At 46.6% G+C, this 25,729-nt stretch overlaps 1 protein-coding gene across 4 annotated transcripts in view; it reads right to left on the bottom strand.

Moving 5' to 3' along the window:
• Window positions 1-25,729, bottom strand: part of PREPL (prolyl endopeptidase like) — a 915,395-nt gene that overhangs the window by 327,120 nt on the left and 562,546 nt on the right. For all 4 annotated transcript variants that reach the window (XM_069608452.1, XM_069608451.1, XM_069608454.1 and 1 more), the window contains one exon: window positions 21,845-22,033. In XM_069608452.1, coding sequence (XP_069464553.1) covers window positions 21,845-22,033 — 189 coding nt within the window. The remainder of the gene's footprint in view (window positions 1-21,844; window positions 22,034-25,729) is intronic.

The following is a 25,729-nucleotide window of genomic DNA, read 5'->3' as shown; positions in this document are numbered from 1 at the left end:
GAACGACCCTGTGCAGGGGACAACTGCATTGCCACCCAACATTGCCTCTGTTCCATGTCCACCTAAAGAAGAGCTCATTGGGAAATACACATCACGGTTTAAATGATTGTAATTTGATTGTCTGTTCTCTCGAGTCTCCTCATGTCGCAGGCCCATTGAATATGTGTATCTATGTAATGTGTAAATAAAAGTGATTGCTCAGTGTACATGCAATGTGTCTCTCCACCGTTGCCCCTCCCTTCACCGTGCAGTTGTGCGAACCACCCGGGTGTCACCCGTGACTTTGCTCTGGAGTCTCCTCATGTTGCAGGCCCATTGAATATGTGTAACTATGTATTGTGTAAATAAAAGTGATTGCTCAGTGTACATGCAATGTGTCTCTCCACCGTTGCCCCTCCCTTCACCGTGCAGTTGTGCGAACCACCCGGGTGTCACCTGTGACTTTGCTCTGGAGTCTCCTCATGTTGCAGGCCCATTGAATATGTGTAACTATGTATTGTGTAAATAAAAGTGATTGCTCAATGTACATGCAATGTGTCTATCCAACCTTGTTCATTTGCGCATTAAATTAAACCAAACAGTAATATAAATCATTTTTCAAAAAATATAGAATGTCTCCGTATTTATGGTTCTCTGGGGCTGCAAATGCACGCAGACAAAATGCAAAGATGGAGTGTAAATTTCAAGTCCTGTGAGATGGCCTTACACTGAATGTAGCTAACTAGGAATGTGTGCTCGTTCAAAGTGAAGGTCAGCTGCTTTGATTTTTTGCTCGGGTGCCGGAATGGCCCACGACTCAGTATAAGGTTCTATTGTTATTTGACCTTGACAGGCCGGGACCATCCCGAAAGACTTCTTTTTGGGGGTGTGGGGCAATAACGTAAGAAACGATAATGAATATAATTTCAGAAACGAAAGCCATTTAATGTTCGTTCATTAGAAGAAATAACGTCGGCATAGAAGGAGTGGTATTTCGGGGCTGCCCTACGCACAGACACAATGGAAAATGCAAATATAATGTAAGTAACTCTTTAGATGAGTTTATACCGCAATTTAATTACTATACAGTAGCTTTAAAGACGGGTTAAGTTGTACTTGTTCGTTCTATGTGGCATATTGTTTTGTACCGCGCACATCTTGAGGAGAACCATCTCCTTTTACGGAAGCACCTCAAAACCTTCCTCTTTGCTTCTGCTTTCTCTCTCCCTCTCCCCTGCTACAACTGGTCCACTGTCTGCGACCTCGGTCCTGGGCCCTTCCACTCTCCACCTGCACTGCCTCCCTGTGAACCCCTGCACTGGGGGACTGTCTAAGTATCCTACAGCCCCCCCTTGACGTATAATACCCAGTTGCACTGTCCTAGCTATGAAATAATTTCCCGACCTAATATATAAAATGAATAATTTTAATAAAGATCTGATGGTGAGACTAATTTCATTTTTTATGTTTTTAAAACAGGTACATCCTTCATTATTGTATGTGTCACGAGTACCAGACACCGGTGGATGGCTTTTTCAACCGCCAGTTGCTTCTCTGCATGAACAACGTTACCACCCTGACCATTTTATGGGACGATCGCCAAGTACAAGTATGCCCTTACGCGGTACTAACGGCTATATGCAACATACAGACCGTTGTGGTGGCCTAGTGCCTCGTTGTTGGAACAGCCATGCGATTATCAGTGCGACCGAAGAGCTTATTTTATCGTAAACCAACACCCTGTGTACTGCACACGAACATCGCTTGCCTCAAGACGAACTATTTTGGATCGAGAGCAAAGACAAATGCAAATCGCTGAATGTTCTCAAAACATTTGATGTCAAATAAATGTACTTTGCCAAATGTACAATGTTGCCGTTTGCTTTTAAACCACAGTTTCATATTCCGAATTGTGGCGCTGTATTGTGAGATGATCTAAGACCCTGTGTACAGCAAAGGAACATCGCGTGCCTCAAAACGAACTTTTTGGAACGTGAGCAAATAAAAATGAAAATCGCTGAATATTCTCAAAACATTTGATGTCAAATAAATGTACTTTACCAAATTTACAATCTTGCGGTTTAATTTAAAAGTACAGTTTCATATTCCCAATTGTGGCGCGCTGTGTTGTGTAAGCTCATCTGTGTTGATTTCCGGGTTCTGTGTGGAGTCGCGTAGAAGACGCCTGGGCGCGTTTGCCTACGCAGCTCAGTCACGTCACGGATAGAGGCGGAGAATATGAATGTTTTGATAAAGTCTGTTTCAGGGGCGGGGGATTTGATTTAGTGCCGCAAAAGCAGGTGAGCCAGGGCGATGGGGGGAAATGATAGGATTATCAGAAAATGGCGGCTGATTTCGAGTGCGTTAATGGACGAAAAGTCGGGTAAGGTCCATAGGAAAGTTTTCTACGATCTACCGAGTTATGCTTAAAAACACATGGCCGAACCGTAGGGACAATAAAAAAAAAGTCCCGGAACTATCCTTTAAATTATTTTTTCTTCGAATTGGTTAGGTAAGTGGGTCAATTTTAAAACATAGATGGGGTGGTGGAAGTGGAGGGGGCGGGAAGTCTCACCCTGCATAATATAACAAATATTCGAAGAAAAAGAAATTAGAAGATTTCACCTTTCAGTGAAGTGGATTCAGTGAAATCACAGACAATTTGCCAACATACAGATCCAGTGACATTCCTTGTTCAAATGCAGTTACTTAAAGGGGTAGTTCACTCAACAATGTTGGCCATAATAAAAAAGATAATTTTGGCATTGTTTTAAAAAAAAGTTCCTATGGCAAATAATTATTAAAATCACCATTCAAGTGTTGATTTTCAAGCACTAGGAGGCAGCCGTTTTCTAAGCTAGAGCAGTTTTTCTGTGTGAAAGTTAATGCTTTGTTCTCGCAACAACAATCAAGCAAAAGCCTCCTAATGGGAGCACTGCTCATTGTAGGTGGAGAGCAGAGCATTTTCCAGCATGCAGGCAGAGGGATCATTGATGCTGCAAACATTAAGAAGGTGGAAAACGTAGAACCTATTTAATGGGAGAGAGGGAACTAAGAGGTGATCACATCAGGGCCATCCAACGCTTGCTGCACAGGTCTATTTACCTGCTGTGTTTATTCACTAATGCCTCGAAAGTGATGTCACTCCAGAGGAACCATCCAAAACACGAAGTAAGCAGATACACCTACACAATAAGCTTCAATCACACTGTACTGAGGCATGGCGCCTGCACAGGGATCCAGCTGAAACATAAAGCCATTAGCTGCACCACCATTTGCCCGTTTCCCCCACTCAAAGTTTTAGTACAAAGCCATTTTGGAAAATGGATGTCATGCAGAATTTGTCAGGAACACCACAGTGCTCACGTCGGAGAGGATATCAGGGTCTTTAGCCCTGAGATCCTCTCAGACGTGAGCACTGTCCTCTCTGTGTTCATGGGATTTTGCTTGCACTTCAGATTTCTAGCCCCCCGCTGCAGGCATGCAGAAGTTGGCTCCTGACAAAAAATGTTTATTCCGCCAGGGAACTTGCCTCCCTTTCCCTGGGTTTTCCACTCTTTCATAGTGGCTGCCTGGTGAAACCTGGTTTCTTGTTTATTCCTTGGGTAGGTCTGTTTCACTCTCCTGCCAAATACCAGTCCAGGGGAAAATTATAGTTTCTAAGAGTCTCAGCCTGTTGGGTCCCAAACCCTCTAATATAGTTAAAGCTCAAGTTCGGCTCCAATGGGTGCAGGTCCTAGACTCACGGTGCTGCTTGCAGCCAGCTTGGTTTACTCTTCTGCCAAACATTGACTCCTTCAGTATTTCTTTCTCTTTCTTTCAAGGTCCCCGACCCTCTAATTCTTGACAGTTTCTACAAATCTCTTCCTGTTGGGTCCCAGACCCTGTATTATAAATAAAGCTCACTTTATTCTTGGACTCTCATATGGGTGCAGGTCCCAGACTCGCTGTGCTGTTTGCAACCAGCTTGGTTTACTCTCCTGCCAAACGTGGTTTTCTTCAGTATTATCTTTTTTCTTTCAGGGTCCCCAACCCTCTTACTCTCTGTTTAAAATATGTGTGTGACGGGGCGTGGCTTGGAGCTACCACGTTTGGTACGATTCCTTAGGAGCTCCTGTTTGGCGCGGCGCATCGAGCTGGAACTCGCCAGATCCAAGCCCCGATTATGCCCACAACTTGGAGGAAAGCTGGGGGAACTGCCTCTGCGGATGTCGCCCAAGCCTGGTCCAATTCTGTGCTGGATTCCCAAGATGCGGACCGAAATCACCTCCGAGATCCGCACGGCCAAAAGATGGCGGCCATCACTCAGCGTTCTACGCGCCAGCTTTGAGGGGGAGGTGCAGGCGAGTTAAAGCAGCCCTGACTGCTGAATATACCCAGCCTATGTAGCCACACATAATCAGGCACTCCAGCACTCCAACTGCCTCCGATCCATAAAGAATGCTCCGCAGCCGTGGGAGCCAGGGGAACGGAGCACCATCTGAGGAACAGCTACTGTTTCCGCCCTGCGGCACCGCACACTACGGCTCCAGCTGTCTCAGCAACAGCAGCCGAGGCAGGGGGAGCCCGACCCACGACCCGTCCGATGAGCAGCGGGACCCAGTGACCCCCACCCCTGCTGAACGGCTCCACCTTGCCGAGGTCCTCACATAAAGTGCTCCGGACACTCGCTATACGGACGGACTCTCCTGCCTGCAACCCAATATCCCCTGCGCACTGCCAGCTGCACTCTACCTCCCGTGCGAGCCCTCAGTGACTGGAGCCTTACACCAGATGTGCCGGAGTGTCAACAAGTCACCATCTGACACCCGCAATTGTCATCTGCTGCACGAACCCATCGGCCCGCTGTCGGGGCACCTCACGCTTCTGGGGCCAACAGTGCTGCAACACCGGCCTGCCTGTGCATAACGTGTCAGTGCACGCCTGCTACAGTCATCATCTGCAGCATAGTCCCATAGGCCCACAGAACTGGGCACCCCGCGCCCCGCAGGGATCACCCACAACCACTCTAAGCTGCGAGGAAGACATGGGGGCCTGCAGTACTACAACGCTGGATTGGGCAAGGTGAGGAGCCGGGGCCAGGGGGGCCCAGCTGTGGCCTACAAGGTACACACACCTGTCCTCTACACCAGCCCTGTTTCCCCTCTGCATAACAAATAAGCAAAGCCACCTGAACATCTGCAGGCGGGGGCCTATCCCCCCCCGCGAGTTACCTCCTATAGCCATCTTGCAGCCATCAGGGGGCTGACAAGAACTTATCCAACACCGTGACCCACAATACAGCTGCAGGGACAGAAACTTAGACCCGTAAAAGCACCCCAAACTCTCAAGCACCAATGCCCGCTCCATCTCTCCGGCTGCTCTTCGGTCCTTCCATCGGTGGGTTCTCTCCCGCTCACTGACCCTCTCCCACTTAGAGAGCTCCTTGTGGCTAGGTGAAAGCGCGGCGAACCAGCAGCAGCACCCTCCAGCCCTAAGGCAGAAATCACTGTGACTCCCAGACCACACTCTCTCACTAGGCTCATCAAATACCGCCCTGCGGGTGGAGCCAGAACTCGTGAGGCGGGTGCCACCGCAGCCACTGGCAGAGCCCGCGCAGGAAGAGGGGACAGGGCTCCCTGCATCCCACACAACTGAAAGCAGCAATTATAAGCGAAATGGCAAAGAGTGGGAAATCATCGAGGCAAACTGACATTGCCGCCATAATGAGTAGCACCTCCACGGAAAGGTCCAAAATGGGGGACCCACCAGAAGAACCAGAAATCAATTCTAGTCGCAGTTCAGTAGCCCCTGACCCAGTACATTCAGTCACAAAAGCCGACCTCCAAGACTTGTTGACTGCATTAACGAAAGAAATTCAAAAAGGTACTGAGGAATACACGAAAAAGATCAATTCCCTGTCATGATGCCTACCCCCAGGCATCCGGACCAAGCCCATCAAACCCGGGAGCAGGCATCTAGACATTTAGTAAAACCTCAGCAGCCCCGGCTAGGGGCTATCTGGGTTCAGTCCTGGCGCCTTAGGCGCCAGGCTCATGATAGAAATCAGCCCTGGCACCTAAGCGCCAGGCTCATAGGGCCTCATTCCGAGGCTGGCGCTATCCATGGAGTAAAGAGCACCATGGTAAGCAACCATGGAGCTATTTACTCCATGGAAATCCGGCATGGTGATTGGAGTAATTACCGGTCCATTCCAAGGTTGGAGGGACCGGTAATTCCCCATTCACCATACCGGTTCCCCATCCCCATTCCTGCCCCCATAGGGCTCAATGGGAATAGGGAAGGAGTAAATTACGGCACCGTAAATTAGGGTGCCGTAATTTACTCCAAGGTCCCTTTGCGGGTTGGATTTTTAACGCCTGCTAAAAGCAGGCGTTAAATGCCAACCCGCAAAAGGGAACTCGGAATATGGTGGTAAGTGTTAACGGTCACCGTTGCCATTAACGGTGACCGTTAACCCTTACCTCCAGCCTCGGAATGAGGCCCATAGTCATTACTTACCTCAGGCAGACCATGCTGCAAATGACTCCAATCCAACATGAAGCCTGAAAGGGACTATTTTTCTACAGGGACTATTTTTTACTCGGGTGTGGTTCTAGGGACTTCTTACCTGGGACTACTTTTGAGGCTATTTAAACCACACCTGACCAGCAACACACGCTTCGCGTTATTCTGCATCCAGTAGCGTAACGCTCACCGTGCTTGCAGCCTGCATCCAGTCTTCTGCCACGCCCGCCTCGAATCCGGAGCTCCTAAAACAAAGAGGAAAGAAAGGGACAAGGTTAGAAAACAAACTTATTTCTATTCCACAGCTGATTCGGGATCCATCTCGTCTCCGGACCTGTAAAGAACATAATTTCTGCACACGCCGCACCTCCAGCTGCAGCGCTGCGCCATACTCACCAGTCTACACAGCATCCTTTGGGTCGGCGCTGCCTCCATCATTTCTTCGCCGAACTTCGGCACCTAGGAGACAAAAGAAAACCACAAGGTGAGCCGAGGGAACCAACAAATATAATTCTTACCACCATAGACTTACCCGATTTACCACCGGAGGCATCCTTTTGTGACTCTCCATATTTTCAAGTGCCACATCTGTAAAGAGAGACAAAACAACATGTTTTCCACGTGCAACATTTACCGGACAGAGCCAGGTAATACAGACTCTTACCTGAGCGCCACCAGCTGCCACAAGAGCATCTTTTCACGAGCCAGCTGCAAGACAAGAAAGGAAGGGGGGAACGAGAGTGAACATCGGACATATTGAACTCTATGAACTTAATACTTACTGGTCCTCACCAGGAACCTCACAGTCAATACTCTCTGGCACTCTCCCGAGCCTTCAAACCAGTGAAGTAACTGGAATCGACGCGCCCCTGCAAATCCACGCAGAATGGAGAGCTCATCTTTCAAGAATATAAGGTGAGATTGCTGTGAGGGCATTTCGGAGGTGATTAGTTGGGGAGGACTGTGGGGGTGCCATCACTTGAATCCACAAGTGGCTAAATCCATCTCTCCACTTGCAGGAGAATATTTCTACGGGTTAAGCAGACAAGATTAGGAGGGCAGATCCAGTCAGTCATCGCTGCACTATGCATCACATGGGTGGAGACCGCAGCTGTCCGGGTCCGACCGACGCCCCTGTGGGAGCCAGGTGAGCGTAATATTCCCTCGATAAGAGAGTGGTAGCCGTGGAACACTGCGTTGCTAAAATTGGAACCGGGATCTGCGACCAAAGATTTGATTGGGAACAGGGTCGAGACAGAATCGCAGCCCTAGAAGCGAGATGCAACCTTCTAGAAGCAAAACAGGAGGATGCAGAAAATAGGTCCCGACGAAACAACATCCGCCTGCGGGGGATCCCATCCTCAGTCCCGGAAGCAGACCTAAAGAGTTATGCGTCGGACTTGTTCAGATTCATAATCACTCTTCCTGACAACTCAGCATTGGAACTGCACCAAGTCCACAGAACGACCCCAAGACAAGCCTCTGCTCGTCCCCCAGACATCCTTGCTAGAGTACATTTCTTTCAAGTCAAGGAAGAGATCATGCGTGAGGCAAGAACAATGCAGCAAATTACCTTCCAAGGATCCACAATATTCCTCTACCAGGACTTTGCCAACTCCACTCTTCAAAAACGAAAAGCGATGAGAGCGCTCACGGAGTGGCTGCGCGAATGGAAGATTCCATACCACTGCGGATTTCCAACGTCCGTGAGATTCACCTGGGAGGGGGCTCAGCGTCAGATTCAGACACCAAAGGAGGCGGATAGGTTTATGGGCATTGGCGGGGGAGGGGAAGAGACAGATTCGGAGGGGACAGACCGGGCAGCCCCCAGAAAACAAACAGGAGCAACCTAGACAAAAGTCAGCAGAAGGCGTAGGATCCGAGGCCCTTCCCGGAAAGAGTCCAACCCAGGATGAATAACATCAATATCGATTGCCAATCACGCTTCGCAGGTACCCAACCTGGAACACCGACATTACTATACCCACAAATTGTGATGGAGGGCTTGGGGGAGGAGCGGTGGACCTCCCTCTGCTAGCGACGGAAGGCAATCTGAGCTCATCACAAGAGGAGCCTACCCATTCAGATAAAGGGCGGGAGCTAGGTTATAGCTCAATTTTGCTTGGTTTTCGGCAGCCCGGTTGGCCACTTATCGGTGCACACGTGCCACCAGTTACCCATTGGTAGTAGGATGTGGTTATTCCTAGGTCAAGGGCGGTATGGGGGATGGGGGTGAGAGGGATGGGGAGGGACAAGACCAAATCACAGAGTCTGGGTGCCTCGGGTCCGTTTCTTCAGTCTAATGCACAACACGACACATCAAGACCAACGCCAATGCTAGGGCGACGTCGCGTCATTGCCCCACACTCGAATGATCGGGAATCGACAGGGGACACAAAGCTTACTATAGCTAACACTGAAGCCCGACGGGACGGCTGACATAAACAAAGTTGTAATCCTCACCTGGAACATCCAGGGCTTGAATTCCCCAAGGAAACGCAGGTCAGTGGAACACAGGCTGGGGCAAATTAGCCAGAGACATCGTTCTCCTCCAGGAAACCCACTTACTGCAGGTAGATGAGCATCAGCTCAGATTCAGCAGATATAAAAAAGCATACTTCGTCACATCTGGGGAGAAGAAAAGGGGAGTGGCAATTCTGCTGAGTGATGGGATCCCCCTCTCTAGAATCACGGTGAAAAGAGACCCCGGGGGTCACTAAAGGGGCTATTTGAGGAACTGCCTATCACCATTGTCACAATTTATGGTCTCAACACGTCTCAAAGCAAGTTAATCTCTGAATTAATCCCGAACATTCTAGCCTTTAAAGAGGGTCACCTGATCATGGGTGGGAATTTCAATATATCAAGAAAAAAAACCAAGTAGACAAAACCCTGCCTCCTACAACTTCAGACTTCGCACAAGCATTATCCCTGGCAAAGTTGTTCAGGGAAACCAAATCGGTCGATGCCTGGAGGCTATTCAACGGTACATCCAGAGACTACACCCACTACTCCTGTGCACATGAAGGGTACTCAAGAATAGACCTTGTATTGCTCTCCGGGGTCCTATACCCGTGCTTAAATGATATAGAGATTCACACGTGTATGATCTATGATCACGCCCCAGTAACTGCTAATCTCAGCATATCGGGCCAAAGGCACCCTAGTCAGAGACACTGGAAAATTAACAACTCCCTACTGCTAGATGAGTGCATCAGAAAGGAAATTGGTGAAACACTAACCAACTACTTTAGGGAAAACTTGGTCGAAGCCTCCCCCATAAACATTGTATGGGACGCTATGAAAGCAGTGGTTAGAGGGTCCCTAATGAGTTCAGGGGCAGAGCAGAGGCGGATTTCAACATCGCTGCAGCCAAACTTGAGGAAAAGGTAAAGCACTGGGAAGCGGAGCTGAAATCCCAGAGTTCTAGGAAAACTGAGAGGGCCCTGAGGAAAGCCAAAATAGCACTGGAAATGCACTGGGCTGATAGGACGGCCAAATCATTGGCTTTCACAAGACAGTTCTACTATAGTAAAGGGAATACAGCTAACCGGGTACTAGCACATAAACTAAAAAAGGTACACAATAGGAACAACATCCTCAAACTGGTGGGGGCTGACGGCAAGGTAACTGGTGCGACATCACAAGGCAATAATGACAGGGCAACCCACACCTCTGGCCGGCCTATCAGAGTACCTGCAACCCATTCGACCTCAAAACAAAGCCCATCTGGCATCCCCTATCACAGTAGAAGAAACTATTGAGTCCATTAAATCCCTCAACAACACTGCTCCGGGCCCAGATGGATTAACCTCAAAATTCTATAAAAGCTATGCGAGCACACTAGCTCTGCACATGTCTGCCCTGTTTAATTCCTTCCTGGCATCCAAATCAGTCACGAAATCAATGGCAGAGTCGCTCACAGTGCTGCTACATAACGCGGGGAAGGACCCCGAGTAGGCCGCGTCTTATCGGCCAATCACACTAATGAACAATGACGGGAAAATTTTCGCAAAGATCTTGGCACGCAGACTGGGGGAGACTCTTCCGAGCTTGATAGGCCAGGTGTTACAACTGTCCTGTGGAATCGCACTGCTGCACACTTTCAGGAATCGATACCCGTGACAGCCACGGTTAAACCCGGAATCGGGACTCTCAATGTGGAGGATCCAGCGACTGTAAGCCGCGCTCTAGTTGTTCCCGCTCCTCGGACCGCGGGATTAGCTCCGCCCCCAACTTCCGGAATGGTATTTCCGGCAACAGGAACCTCAGCACTACACGTTGCTTCTCTATTCAGAGTCGCGCTGCGCATCGTAAGTTCGCTACCTTCTTATCTGAAGTTATTCCTCTGCTGCCTTTCAGTGGATCGTTTCCTTGTAGCTTCAATCCCTTTTCTCCTTACCTTTCCGTTTTCTGAAACTCGGAGATCTCGATTTCCTTCCAAGCCCAGCGGATCAACAGGAAGTCACCTCCCTGTGTTCCTGACTGTTCTCTCTGGTAGTGTTTTGTTCTGTCTAGCTATTTGTGTCTCTGTGTCTCTCACAGGGTTTCTCCCTCTAATCTTGCTTATCTATTACGTCAACATTAGATTTCAACTTCAGCCCTATTCAGTCTTCAGTTCCCTCGAGCTCAAGCCCTCCATCCTGCTCTTTACAATTCCTTCCTTGGGCTATCACCTGTTGGTAAGACTCCAATTCCTACAACATTCTTTGCATCTTCGTGTCTTTACTTTTTGACATATCCTAACCTCTTTAACATCATATAGGCACATTGCCAACTTTTCACATCCGATTGAAAAAGAAAAGCTTAGAAGGGAATAGGCTTGTCAGGGTAAGCTTCCTTTCTTATCCCTACCACTCTACTATATTAGATTCGGTATCTTTACTTATCTGAAATTCTATTCTGTTTCTATCAGAATCCTCCCTGACAAGATTCCGGTTCACAGCCCAACCAGTGTGACCCTCCACCAGCCGCTGCAGGAATCTATGCTCCCTTGCAGCACCTCACAGGGTTTTTTCCCTTCGGGGTTTCCCCTGGAGACTTCACTTCAATCTAGCCTTGGGCTGGGTTTGAGGGGAGTTTTCAGGTAATTCCCTCCTGCTTCTAGTTCAAAGCGAGCTAACCATCACGGAGGTAGGTGTCATTCTCATTTGCCGAGAGATAATTTGCTTCAAGTACTTTGTTAGTATAAAGTAATAACAGTAAGCAACGCCAGGTTGACCTAGAGAATTCTCTTATCTTCGGCATTTGTGAAGGACGACTTCTGTGATGGATCAACAGATTCAGCAGCTCATAGCTGCGGTACAATCTCTGACTTCAGAGGTGCACAGTCTGAAACAAGAAAATGCTAATCTTCGACAGGCTCAGCATCAGTCTCAGCAACAAACTGCCCAGTTGGCTTCCCAACAGGCAGCAGCTAGCAGGGTTCCGCATTGCTCAGAAGTTCCTCCTGGTCCCTTACCAGGGGGTCAGTTCGATGGTAATCCACATAAGATAAAGGAATTCCTTGATGCTTGCTCAGTACAATTCGCCTTTAAGGCAGCCTTCTTCCACACTGATCGTGACAAAGTAGGGTATATGATTTCACAGATGGTGGGACCTGCCCTAGCTTGGGCTACTCCCTTGGTCACAACCAATAATGCTATATTAGATTCCCATTCTGCCTTCTGCAATAGCATTAGATCAATGTTCGGTAGGCAGGAGATACGGATAGCGGCCCAGGAACAACTACTAGACCTTAGACAGGGCAATTAAGACATCCTGACCTATATTACTAGATTCAAACAGATTGCCAGTGAATCTACTTGGTCAGATGATGCACAGGTTACTCTATTCCGGAGAGGCCTGTCTGAGGATCTTAAGGATGAAGTATCTAGGGTCCCACGTCCCACGTCATTGCCAGAATTCATCGCTTTAGTCATGCAAGTTGACTATAGGATAAAAGAAAGGAACAGTGAAAGGCGCAAAGGGAAACTCACTACTCGTACATATTCCACTACTCCTGTAACACACAGAGGTAACTCAAATGAGGAACCTATGCAGTTAGGATCAGCTAGTCGAGGGCCTTTATCCCCTGAGGAGAGATCACGCAGAAGGACTGGGGGATTGTGCATGTATTGTGGCTCAAATACTCACACTGTCCAGGAGTGCCCCATCACTCCCCCGAGACGATCGGGAAACGCCAGCTCCCGGTCGTAGGAGGAACCGCGTTCCGGGATTCTAAAGTGTCTTTAGGTTCCTCTTTAAATATGCCGGCCTCACTAGGAAACCAGCATTCTCACACTCTAATGTTTGTATTACATATCACCCTCACATCTGATAATCAGAAGATGACCGAGATTCCGGCACTAGTGGAGAGTGGCGCCGCCGGAAATTTCATTGATGAAATTTGGGCTAAACAACATCATCTACCTTTGTTTTCTAAAGGTGAAGCCATCCCTGTTGAGAGTGTAGGTGGTAGCCATTTAACATCAGGGCCTATTATTAATCAAACCTGTCCATTAATCATGTCAATTCTTACACACGAGGAAGTCATTACGTTGGATGTTATACGAACTGCTCATTACCCTGTCATTTTAGGACTACCTTGGCTATGAATGCATAATCCCTACATAAATTGGGCGGGAGGTTCACTCTTCCTGGGATCAGAGTTTTGCCTCAATAATTGTTTAGGGAAAACTAGCAGGGTTTTTCATCCAAGACCAGAGGAGAACAGACAAGTCACTATTGTTGGGTTTGTCATCGGCCTTCCTGCTGAGTACCGTGAGTTTGCTGATGTTTTTTCCTCCTCGGAATACTCACTGCTTCCCCCTCATCGCAGAGATGATTGTGTAATCGATCTTATTCCAGACCAGCCGTTACCCTTCGGAAGGATGTACATCCTCTCTTCATCTGAGAAGGTCGCCCTAAGGGAATACCTAGATCTCAATCTAAGGAATGGACTTATTACCGAATCTTCATCTCCAGCGGCAGCCTCACTATTCTTCGTACCCAAGAAGAATTCTTCGGAACTTCGACCCTGCATAGACTTCAGAGGGTTGAACAAGATCACCATTCCAGACCGATACCCAATGCCTTTGATTCCAGATATTTTAGAGGCCGTCAAGGGAGCCCTCATTTATACAAAACTGGACCTAAAGGGTGCTTACCACCTTATCAGGATCAAAAAGGGAGATGAATGGAAAACGGCCTTCCGCACACCTTTTGGCCATTTTCAATACCAAGTCATGCCATTTGGGTTGTCCAATGCCCGGGCCATTTTCCAGCGATTCATGGATCATTTATTTTCGGATTTACTATTACATTCTGTTATCGTTTATCTAGACGATATTCTGATCTTTTCAAAGGACATTTCTGAACATCAATCCCAGGTCAGAGAGGTATTACATAGACTCCAGAACAATCATTTATTTTGCAATCTGGAGAAATGTTTCTTTCATCAGCCCCAGGTGACCTACCTGGGTTATATTCTTTCAGCACAAGGTATCGCAATGGATCCACACAAGGTTATGGCGGTTCAGAACTGGGCTAACCCTCGATCAATCAAAGAAATTCAACGTTTTGTTGGATTCTCTAATTTTTATCGTCGGTTTATCCCCAACTTCTCGGCTCTTACTCAGCCTTTAACCAACCTTTTAAAAAAAGGAGTTCCATATGTCTGGAATGAGGAGACGCAAAAAGCTTTCGATACTTTGAAGAAGAGGTTCACTTCAGCGCCCATTCTCATGACTCCAGATCAATCTCGCTGTTTCATTCTCGAAACAGATGCCTCCCAATATGCCTTGGGTGCTGTTCTCCTTCAAGAGGATGACCAAGGTTTGGAACGCCCCATCGCATATTTATCCAAAACTCTCTCTCCGGCAGAATTAAACTACACCGTTCTTGAGAAAGAGCTATTGGCGATTGAGAGGGCTTTTGAGGAGTGGAGACACTTGCTATTGGGAGCTCAGTTTCCTGTGGAGGTCCGTACTGACCATCAAAACGTAAGGATCCTTCAATACGCTCAGACATGCAACAGCCGACAAGCTAGATGGGCTCATTTTTTCTCCCCTTTCAGGATCATATTTTCATTCATACCTGGGAGATGTAATTTACAAGCTGATGCCTTATCACGTAAAGAGATCACTCATCAATTATCGGTCAAACCTGAACCGATTTTTCCCCTTTGTGTTCTGAACATCAAAAGGAATTACAAATCTACGGATTTTCTCAAACGTCTGGAACAAAGCTCTGTGCCCTCCATTTTGAAGAGGTTAACTAGGAAAGAGTTGAGCCTCTTGTCCAAAAAGGAAGGGTGTTATTTCCATGGGAAACAGGTTTTTGTACCCACCAAATCCTTACAGAAGGAAGTTCTAAATATGTGTCACGACTCTAAATCTGCAGGACATAGAGGTAATGTCAACACCCGTGAATTGGCCTCCCAATATTTTTGGTGACCTTTAATGCGAAATGACATTTTAACATACGTCAAGTCTTGCCCTGTCTGCCTGCAAAATAAGAGTCCTAGACAATCTCCCTTCGGAACTCTGGTCAGAATTCCAATACCCACTCGACATTGGGAGATTATTTCGACAGACTTTATTGTGGATCTTCCAATTTCCGAAGGATGTTCGACTATAATGGTTGTAATTGATTCATTTACCAAACTGACTCACTTTCTCCCCTTCTCTGGTCTCCCTTCGGCGGCTCAAATGGCACGAACTTTCATTTCCCGAATGATTTCTCTTCATGGTCTACCTGAGACTATCATCTCCGATAGAGGCTCTCAATACACATCAAAATATTGGAAACAGGTCTGTCAAATTTTGGGTATCACCCGGGCTTTGAGCTCCGGGTATCACCCACAAACCAACGGTCAGACTGAAAGATTAAATCAGACCCTGGAAGGATACCTACGGAGCTACATCTCAGCAGCTCAAGATAACTGGCTAAGTTTACTACCAATCGCTGAATACGCTTATAACAATGCGTATCATTCAGCGATTAAAACCTCTCCTTTCTTTTGTTCCTATGGATTCCATCCTGCTTCTTTCCTTGACAAGAGATCTTTGGATGACAAATGTCCGGACGTGAAGTCTCTCCTGGAAAAGATACATCGGGGTCAACACGTAGCCTCTCAGGGTCTTAAATCTACCCAGGAAAGAACAAAGAAGATGGCAGATCGCCTCCGATCTAAAGCTACCGTAATACGACCTGGAGATCTGGTTTGGTTATCTTCCCGTTTCCTACCTAGGCACCTTAGGCCTTCCAAATTTTCTCCTAAATTCATGGGCCCTTTTCGGGTGATTTCGGCCATAGGGGCAGCAGCCTTCAAGCTGAAGTTACCCAAGACATGGGCTCGGATACATCCGGTTTTTCATGTTTCTCAGCTGAAACAAGACATTCGAAGTACTTTCCATCCTATGGTTTCTTCTCGTCCACCACCTATTCTACATCATACTGATGCGGAGTACGAAGTCTCAAAGTTATGTGACTCACGTATTCACCGTGGAAGACTTCAGTATTTGGTGGACTGGAAGGGCTACGCCCCTTCTGATCGGACTTGGGAATCAGAATCCAGTATCCATGCTCCGCGGCTAATTAAAAGGTTTCACAAGAGACACCCCGGTAAACCAGGGGGTAACGACTTTAAGAGGGGGCATACTGTTACAACTGTCCTGTGGAATCGCACTGCTGCACACTTTCAGGAATCGATACCCGTGACAGCCACGGTTAAACCCGGAATCGGGACTCTCAATGTGGAGGATCCAGAGACTGTAAGCCGCGCTCTAGTTGTTCCCGCTCTTCAGACTGCGGGATTAGCTCCGCCCCCAACTTCCGGAATGGTATTTCCGGCAACAGGAACCTCAGCACTACGCGTTGCTTCTCTATTCAGAGTCGCGCTGCTCATCGTAAGTTCGCTACCTTCTTATCTGAAGTTATTCCTCTGCTGCCTTTCAGTGGATCGTTTCCTTGTAGCTTCAGTCCCTTTTCTCCTTACCTTTCCATTTCCTGAAACTCAGAGATCTCGATTTCCTTCCAAGCCCAGCGGAACAACAGGAAGTCACCACCCTGTGTTCCCAACTGTTCTCTCTGGTAGTGTTTTGTTCTGTCTAGCTATTTGTGTCTCCGTGTCTCTCACAGGGTTTCTCCCTCTAATCTTGCTTATCTATTATGTCAACATTAGATTTCAACTTCAGCCCTATTCAGTCTTCAGTTCCCTCGAGCTCAAGCCCTCCATCCTGCTCTTTACAATCCCTTCCTTGGGCTATCACCTGTTGGTAAGACTCCAATTCCTACAACATTCTTTGCATCTTCGTGTCTTTACTTTTTGACATATCCTAACCTCTTTAACATCATATAGGCACATTGCCAACTTTTCACATCCGATTGAAAAAGAAAAGCTTAGAAGGGAACAGGCTTGTCAGGGTAAGCTTCCTTTCTTATCCCTACCACTCTACTATATTAGATTCGGTATCTTTACTTATCTGAAATTCTATTCTGTTTCTATCAGAATCCTCCCTGACAAGATTCCGGTTCACAGCCCAACCAGTGTGACCCTCCACCAGCCGCTGCAGGAATCTACGCTCCCTAGCAGCACCTCACGGGGTTTTTTCCCTTTGGGGTTTCCCCGGAGACTTCACTTCAATCTAGCCTTGGGCTGGGTTTGAGAGGAGTTTTCAGGTAATTCCCTCCTGCTTGTAGTTCAAAGAGAGCTAACCATCACGGAGGTAGGTGTCATTCTCATTTGCCGAGAGATAATTTGCTTCAAGTACTTTTTCTTAGTATAAAGTTATAACACCAGGACCAAACTGGATTCATACCAGTGAGAGGGACCCATGACAATGTAAGACTAACAATAGACCTTATTTAAAGCTCTCATAAGGTGGGAGTGGGAATGGCAGTCATATCCCTAGACGCGCATAAGGCCTTCGACCTGGTGGATTGGGGGTATATTCGGAGTGTGTTAGAGCACTATGGCTTCGGCCCCAACTTCATAACATGGCTAATGGCCAACTACCAGATTCCCACTACACAACTACGGGTCAACGGCACCAGGTCGGAAGCAATAGGCATAACTATGGGGACTAGGCAGGGCTGCCCACTCTCGCCTCTGATTTTCGCTCTATCCATGGAGCCCTTCGCGAAGAGAGTCAGGCAGAACACGAGGATAAAGGGGCTCACTGTGGGAGACCATGAATACAAAATCGCTCTATATGCGGACGATGTCCTGGTAACGGCAACAGACTTGGCGGCTTCTCTGGGGTCCCTCTGGGAGGGAATCAAGGTGTTCGGGGTGGTCTCCGGTTTCAGAGTCAACCTAGACAAACTTCTGCATTAGCAGTCAATCTCCCCAAGCAGCAACGAACCAGCCTCAACCCCCTAATGCAAATCCCATGGGTGAAGAGAGTGATCGATGACCTCGGGGTGCAAATCAATGAAGACCCATCACACTTGTACTCAAGTAACATCCCGCAGTTGATTAGAGAATTCCACAGTGACTTAAAGCGCTGGAAGGCCCAGGAAATCTCCTGGTTTGGGCGGATAACAGCCATAAAAATGAATATAATTCCCAGGTGGCTGTACTACTGCACAGCGCTCCCGGTTCACATCCCGAATTCTGCCCTGACCTCCCTGCAAAAGAAAATACTGGAATTCGTCTGGGGGCGGGGGGATTCCTCGATTAGGAAAGAAGATCATGGTGCGGGGGAAATGCAGGGGGGGATTGGGAGTCCCCAAGGTGGCTAGGTATGCCCATTGCGCGCAGCTGTCCCATGCATAAACCTTGGACCAAATGGAAAATCACCCGATATGGAATCAGCTGGAGGAGGCCTGGTGCCCAGTTGCTCCATCGGATCTTCCACACCTGCCAATTATAAAACCCCAGAGGAACGGGGGCCCCTTGACCGCAACAAGCACCTGCAGTTGGAAAGCTGCGGCCAGCAAGTGGGGTGCCTGGGGTACATTAGGCCCTCTCACCCCCATTTAGAACAATCCCCAATTCTCACCAGGCAATCCACTGCTTGGCTTCGAACCCTGGAAAGAGGGGGGTGCAATAAAAGTGGGGGACTTCCTGGAGGAGGGACTTCCCATATCATTCGAGAGATGCAAGATAAAATCCGGTGTGGGTGAACGGGAGAGATTCCATTATGCCCAAATTCGGCACTGGTTGTCCCACAGAGGAGTTAGGGAGAAAAGCGCTAGAGAGCTGACGGCCTTGGAACTCTCTCTAACATCCCCTGCCACGAGAGGCAGGATCTCAGCGCTCTATCGGCTCTTGGACAGATCAGACCCCTCCAAAAAAGAAAGATATATGCTCGAATGAGAGAATAACCAGGGCCGGGAAATAGATGTGGAGGATTGGGGGAAAATCTGGACTAGACTAAATAAGAGCACACAGTGCATTATGAACAGGGAAGGGGATTACAAACTCTGCTACAGGTATTACGTCACTCCAGTTCAACTAAACAAGTCCAACCCCGATATCCCCGCGAACTGCTGGCGCGGATGCCCCAACCAAGGCACCCTATTCCACATGGTCTGGGCCTGCCCGAAAGCAGAGGCCTACTGGAAAGAGGTAATGAACCACATCAAGGAAATTACCAGGTTATCCATCCCCTGGGACCCCGGCATAATCCTCTTGGGCGAAACGGGGGATAAGCTTTCCCGATCTCGGGCCCCATCCCTCGCCTGTGCACGCAGCTCCTGCTGGCAGCAAAAGTTGCAATGGCTCGGCTGTGGAAAAAACGCAGATGGACCTTCAGCTGCACTATGGTGCTCCAAATACTGGGACATAGCTGTCGCAGAAAAGGTCACAGCAATCCGCTTGGGCGTTCTGAACAATGCTCTAAATAAATGGGCCCGATTTATGGACTATGCAGAAAAGTTTCCAGCACTTACTAGAAGACCCCCACTAACGAGATGGCTTCAAGGCAGCATAAACTACTAACCCAAAGAGCAGGAGGGGAGAATCCAGGACATATGAGGCCTCCACTGGCGATGTGGAAAGGCATGGACACGAGCAAAGCGGAACAGCGCCTCAGCCACTGAAACAGTCCTAGCTGGCGGTGTAAACTGTAGTGGTACTATCACTGAATAATGCAATGTTGTTGATGTTGTGCATACTAGTAAAATCCAATAAAATGTTGTGTTAAAAATAAAAAAATGTGTGTGACTCCTAGACTCGCAGGACATGTCCTCAACAGCTTGATTCACTCTCCTGCCCAGCCTGTATTTTTTCTATATTTCTTTCTCTCCCTTTCAGGGTCACAGACCCTCTTATTCTCATTTTCAAATATAGGTGTAGCCCCAGACTCGCAGTACAGTTACTTGATAGCTTGGCTCACATCCTGCCAAGCTAGAATTTTTCCGTTTGTGAGCACTATTGTGGCTAAGGTCCCACACCCTTGTATTATCACTCTCTCACTCAGGGTGCCAGTCCGTCGTATTCTCAGGCTTTCAGACTCCCCATTCAAATCTGGGTGCAGGTCTGAGACTTTCTGTGCTGTCCTCAGGTAGCTTGGTTTACTCACCTGCCAAGCTAGACTTTCTCCCTTGGCAGGCTCTCTCGTGGATAGGATCCCAGACCCTTTCATTATCGGTCTCTCACTCAGGGCGCCAGCGGGAGAGGCTGAGAGAGAATAGATTGAGAGGCTCCCTGACCCTCTCAATCTGTTCTCGCTCAGCCTCTCCCAGCTTCCCTGGACCATCTGCCCCTTTCAATCCTCCTGCATATCTTTTCGTTCAGTTTGCATCTTCTGGGAGTGGGACTTCCTCACAAGGTTTCCATAGCGCTTGGGCTCTTCCGGGCGTCTGTTCCAGCTCTGCAGATCTCTGCATCTCTTCCGGAGTTTCCTCTTGGCTTGCTGTTGCTTCGGGGATTGTGGGACACCAAAAAGGTCTATTCAGGAAGTGAGAGTCATAGTTCCCACGTCTTGGGCTATGGACGGTCTTCCCTCTGTGTGCACAGCGTCTTCCCTTTCTGCTTTACAGTAGCCAGATCGGCTCCTCTGACAGCACTTGTACGGTGGATGGTTCTCCTCTACATGGTTTCCCCAGTCTACTTTGTATTTCGTTGGTCCAATGAGATACAGCGGAAGACTAGACCGCTCACCATAGTTCACTGCAGTAATCTTTCTACTCCTAGCCATCTTCTTCTTCCTAGTACCTATGTTCATGGTATATGGAAGGCAAGTTTGATTTTCCTGAACCTTACTCATGTCTATTAGTTGGACTGACTACAATAAAACATGCGGGTACTGTTTGGCAATGTGTAAGAAGGATCCGGCTTTAGCAGATATGGAGATGGTCACCAACAGGCAGTATACCACGTTCTCTGTGGATAGTCGTCCCTAATCCCATAAGGGGCTACCTCTCCCATGTGACCCACCCCCTGTGTACCACCCCCAGGGGATTATTGTACTGTGGACGCACAGACCTGGCTCCAGGTGAAAAGGCACAACATCCAAAGATTTGTCACACTTGTCTTTAACTAATGAAAACAAAATGCATGACAATAAAGCATCTCCCAAGAGAACATATTTTCCTATTACCTTGCTGTTTAAGAATACACACCTTTTAAATCTGAGAACCTGTAACAAAACATGTCCATATAGAAAGATGCCATATGAGCCATTTTGCAGCTTTATTTCAAACTATTGCCGTGGTTGTGAGGTTAAGTGTCTCGTTTCTGACATGCAAGGCCAGTGTTCGATTCCTGTTCAGGGTTCGAATCCAAGCACTGCAACCCCAATCCTTTTAATTTATTAAACCCACGGGGGACGGTGTCAGCCCTCTCAAAAATATTGGTGGACACCATCCTATGCGTGGTCCCTCGATTTCCGCTCTGCTTATAGGCGTGAAATGTTCTCCCCCATTGATGTTTTTCTCCTGTTGATTGTTAACTTCATTTTCTGTTTGAAAATCAAATAAAAATATGAAGGAAAAAAAGCAATGTTTCGACAGAAGCACAAAATCAAAAAGAAAATCAAGGCTAGTGTATAGCTATTAAAATAGTTGTTGACCCCTTTACCAAACGCCACATTCACAATATTCATGCCATCCACCCTTGATGAGCAAATTCAATGTGCGTGTGAATATATGTAAACAATACATGTCAAAGAATGCTGAACATGGTTTCTTCAGAAACAGCAATGTCACTGCATAACATACAGGTGAATTAATTAACAATACACATTCTAATCCCTTTCAATTTGAGTCTGTGGGTCAGTCTGTGATTATATAGCATTGTTTAGCATTTGGAGATTGTAATTCTAAAAAGATGTTCATGTTACTAAAGGGGACAAGATTTACATCTCCAAAGCTAAAGATTTAACATTTTAGTTGAAAGAAAACAGGAGATCAAGTGTATAGACCATACCTGTGTTGAAAGAATCACGGATTCGCTAACAAGTGAAATCGCACTTAAATGGAGATAATTGTTGTGCTTTAATAACATTACGCCGCAATCCTTCACCAGCTCCATATCCACCAACTTTGTCTTTTCATTTACTTTGTAAATGAGTTCCCAGTTATCCATACTGCAGGCGTTCACAGGTGTTTTCATCAACTAAATCCAGAGAAAGGAAGCACACAATACATGGTTTTAACAAAACGGCTAGCCCGAAAGATCTGGCTCACAATTTTAAAATGAGACGATAAGTAGATTTAATAGAGGGAAAGCAAAGCAAAGCATAAAATAAGCAGTGTTTCCTAGCAATTTACTATGCAATTCTGTAGGTTTGCTAATTAAATTGGCACTTGTATAGCCAGGCTAGTTATTTAAGTTACCCTGTTCAATGAAATCCCAGCTCACCCTGCATTCCGTTCTTGCCTTCCAGGCTCGCCGGACTCTTTTTGCTGCAGGTTCAAAGGGGCTAATGGAGAGAGAGTGCAGTAGTAATCCTCTCCTCCACTCCTAAGTGCCAAAGGAATGTGTGGGAGGGCTAGACAAGAATATTCCTCTTTCAAATAATTGCAATCCAGAAGTAATCAGGAGGCTACTTTTATTAAGCTAACTACATCCTGTCTGACAAAGACAAGTATGTGTTAACTTTATTTCTTTTAAAGACAGTTATTCAATTCCATTCTTAAAGTTGTTACATAATGCATATTTACAGTATTGCTACTGTAAAACACTGCCTTGTCTCCATGCTTTACAGTAAAGTTTAGGTCTGTTATCTAAATCTGTCAACTATATTTCATTTTATTGAGAAAGACAACAAGTGGACACTTTTGAAAATGCACTAGGACCAAATTCCTTTGATGGCAAGCCTAGTCATGTAACCTGCTGGTTGTATCCATATGTGAAACTGCTGCTCAAACCATGGGCTGATCCCGTACTCCTTAACATTCTTTTTTCAACCAGCTACCCTGAAAGTAAGATGGCCGCACACTACAATATTTTCCTGGTTTTCCTGGTCCTCTTCCCGCTATGCCACCCACTCTGCTTAGTCTCTTACTTTCTTTGCTCTTACAAAATGAATACACAGAGCTAATGAGATGTCAATGCAAAGTAGTGATCAATAGTTCCATCCACAGATCTACTGCACTACCATACACTGTAGTTGGCCTCCAGAGCTTGCTTTGCTGTAGGAGTATGATTGCATTATATATAAGCACCTGTGGGAAGAGAACTAGTCAAACTGTTTTCAGAGCCTTTTTATCACATCTATTTGTGTCCATTCATGCAGATAATCTTTTACATTTTACAGACACTCATCCAGGGATTGTAAAGTCCTTTCAGCCACTTGCATAGTCTAGTAGATTTTATGAAGGGTGAGTATCATTTGCAGGGGATGTTTGAAACCTTTATTTAACATTAACTTTGTGTGCCGTAAATGTCAAATAAATGTTTCACTGTGCATGGCTCACCTCTGGGTGGCAGCAGTGTGCTAAACAAAGTGGGGTTGTGGTGACATGTACCATTTTACAGAAAGTGCATTTAAGTTTGTCATCATCCGTTTGTGGGATGTTTTAACCCAGTCTGCACTGCCCTGCGGCATCACTGTGTGCTGATGGTGCAAGGAATCATCAAAATAGCCGCAAAACCTCTGGGCACGCCAAAACCTATGAAAATTGCGCTTTGAAACCAGAAAAGATGGCTGCCAAATCTACTTTGCCTGTTGTCAGTAGTGGAAGGAGACTCACTGCTGTAACCTGTCATTGGGCTGCATACCGAGTAAAAATGGAAACTGCATGAAAGGCAGTGCTTTATTGCAAGAAACCCAGAAATTGCTCTTAAATCCCCTTTTCTTGGTTGCTGAAAATACAAAATACCAGTCCAAAACACCACAAAACATCCAATATCCTTGCTGGGTGTTACACGTCACTTCATTCAAGGAATCAATATGAACACACAATGTCAGGAAAAGCGGAATCTATCATCAAAATATCCACAGTAAAAAGTGTGCTTGCCTGTGAAAATCTGTCAAAGTATGGGCGCAGTGCTAGCGGTCGCCTGTATGACAGCTGTCAGTAATTGCATCAGAAGCTTAAACTTGTGCATTTGAAATCAAATGTTTGGAATTAAGTGACCTGTCATTAAGAGGAACATAGGTTGTAACTATTTAATCTCCATGATTTAGAGACTGGAATCAGTGTTCTAGATGTTTGTTTTAAAAATCCAAGTTTAATTTCAACAAAGAAAAATTTAATAAAGTGACTTTTAAAGTAAGCCTGATTCAAGCCAAAACTACAAAGCAACTTCCCCCACTGGGCAAGGCACCTCCCTTCTGCTCTCTAGGCCAGGAACTCACATTCAGGTGTTGATTAAGAGGGGAGGAGATTTTGGGCTGCTCCTGGGAGAGACAATGGACCTTCCTTGGCTGAAAGGATATGCAGATTGTAAAGTGTCAACAGTGGCCTCTGCCAGAGGAAGAGGGCGGAGATTGCTCTTGAGATCCAAGATGGTGATGGAGGCGGAGACAGACATTTTTGTTGATTCACAAAGCACAGAAAGCATATTTTTGAAAAAGACTGATAAAGGACTGTGCAAATTTGTAAAAATTATAGAATTAGCAGCATTGTTAATGTGATTTTTTGTGCACATTTTAAAAGGACCCAGAACTCTCTGCGATGTTCTGAGAAGGCGCAGTGAAAATTCAGGTTTTTTAGCAATGGTATTTATGTCAGAAGCATGAAACTTCATACGATTATGCCCAGATATCATGCGCACATATGTACAACATTTTTGACAAATTAGACATTGTGTCCCGGACAAAAAGTGCAAAAACTTGTCAAAACCAGACCCAAGATCTCACAGCAACGAGGCTTGGAAGAATATGTGCTCCACAAAATATGTGATCTATGTATGTTATTGGTATAAAGTATAAAGATGTATTATATCAAAAATCGATTTTATGTGCAAAAGGCAAAAGGGAGCATGTTATGCCTCATAAAACCACATCATTATGGTGACACTCTGTTTTCCCCTCCAATCAAGGGAGAGAGCAGAGTTTACCTAGGGGGTACGCCTAGGATAATTCAGCTCACCCACCCCTTTATCAAACACATAAATAGAGACAGTCGAGGACTTAGAAAAACACACTGGTCCACCCACCATCTCGAGATTGGCGAAGCACTTTGAAGGAGATCCATTCATACTCCTTGTTCCAGACTACACAAACTTTGCAAGCAGAAAGGCTCAGAGCATAGCTGATCCACTTTCAGCTGGGCCTAACTTCCAGAACCCATCCCTCAACTTAAAGGGGAAACCAAAAAGAAGCAGCCAGGCTGTGCTGTAACTGCTTGCCTGCCAAAGAATTATCTTCATAACCAGAAGGGCAGTTAAATCCCAATTTGGCGGTGCCGTGCTGTGCTGTGCAGACCAGAGAGCCATTGCAGATCCAGTCCAGTCATGCTGTCCAGTCCTGCGGTGCGATGTCCAGAGGGCCTTGCTGATCGCTGACCCGTCCAGTCCGGTGTGCCCAGCAGTCTGTCCCAGAAATCTTTGACCAGAATCCCTGGTTCCATTCAAACATTGGTAGTGAGTATTCATAGCATAGGATTGTCACTAGCCTATGTATTATCATAGTCATACCTATCCATATCAAATCTCTCTTATATCCAGGCCTGTATTGTTAGAAATCCTTTTTGTCTCGCCTGAACTCTCTCTCTTATCATATAGTCCTTCTGTAATAATATTGTTAAAATCATCTTTGCGCTGATATATTTTATCTGAAGAAAGGCAAGCATCTCAGTGGGCAAAAACCTGATTGGTGGCGTCCTGATTTGGTGGCTGCGCTGTCCTGTAGTTTGTATCTTC

This window comes from Ambystoma mexicanum, chromosome 4q (genome assembly GCF_040938575.1).
Source record: "Ambystoma mexicanum isolate Mex_15411 chromosome 4q, UKY_AmexF1_1, whole genome shotgun sequence".
Lineage (NCBI taxonomy): Eukaryota > Metazoa > Chordata > Amphibia > Caudata > Ambystomatidae > Ambystoma > Ambystoma mexicanum.
This window is presented reverse-complemented; position numbering and strand designations above follow the sequence as displayed.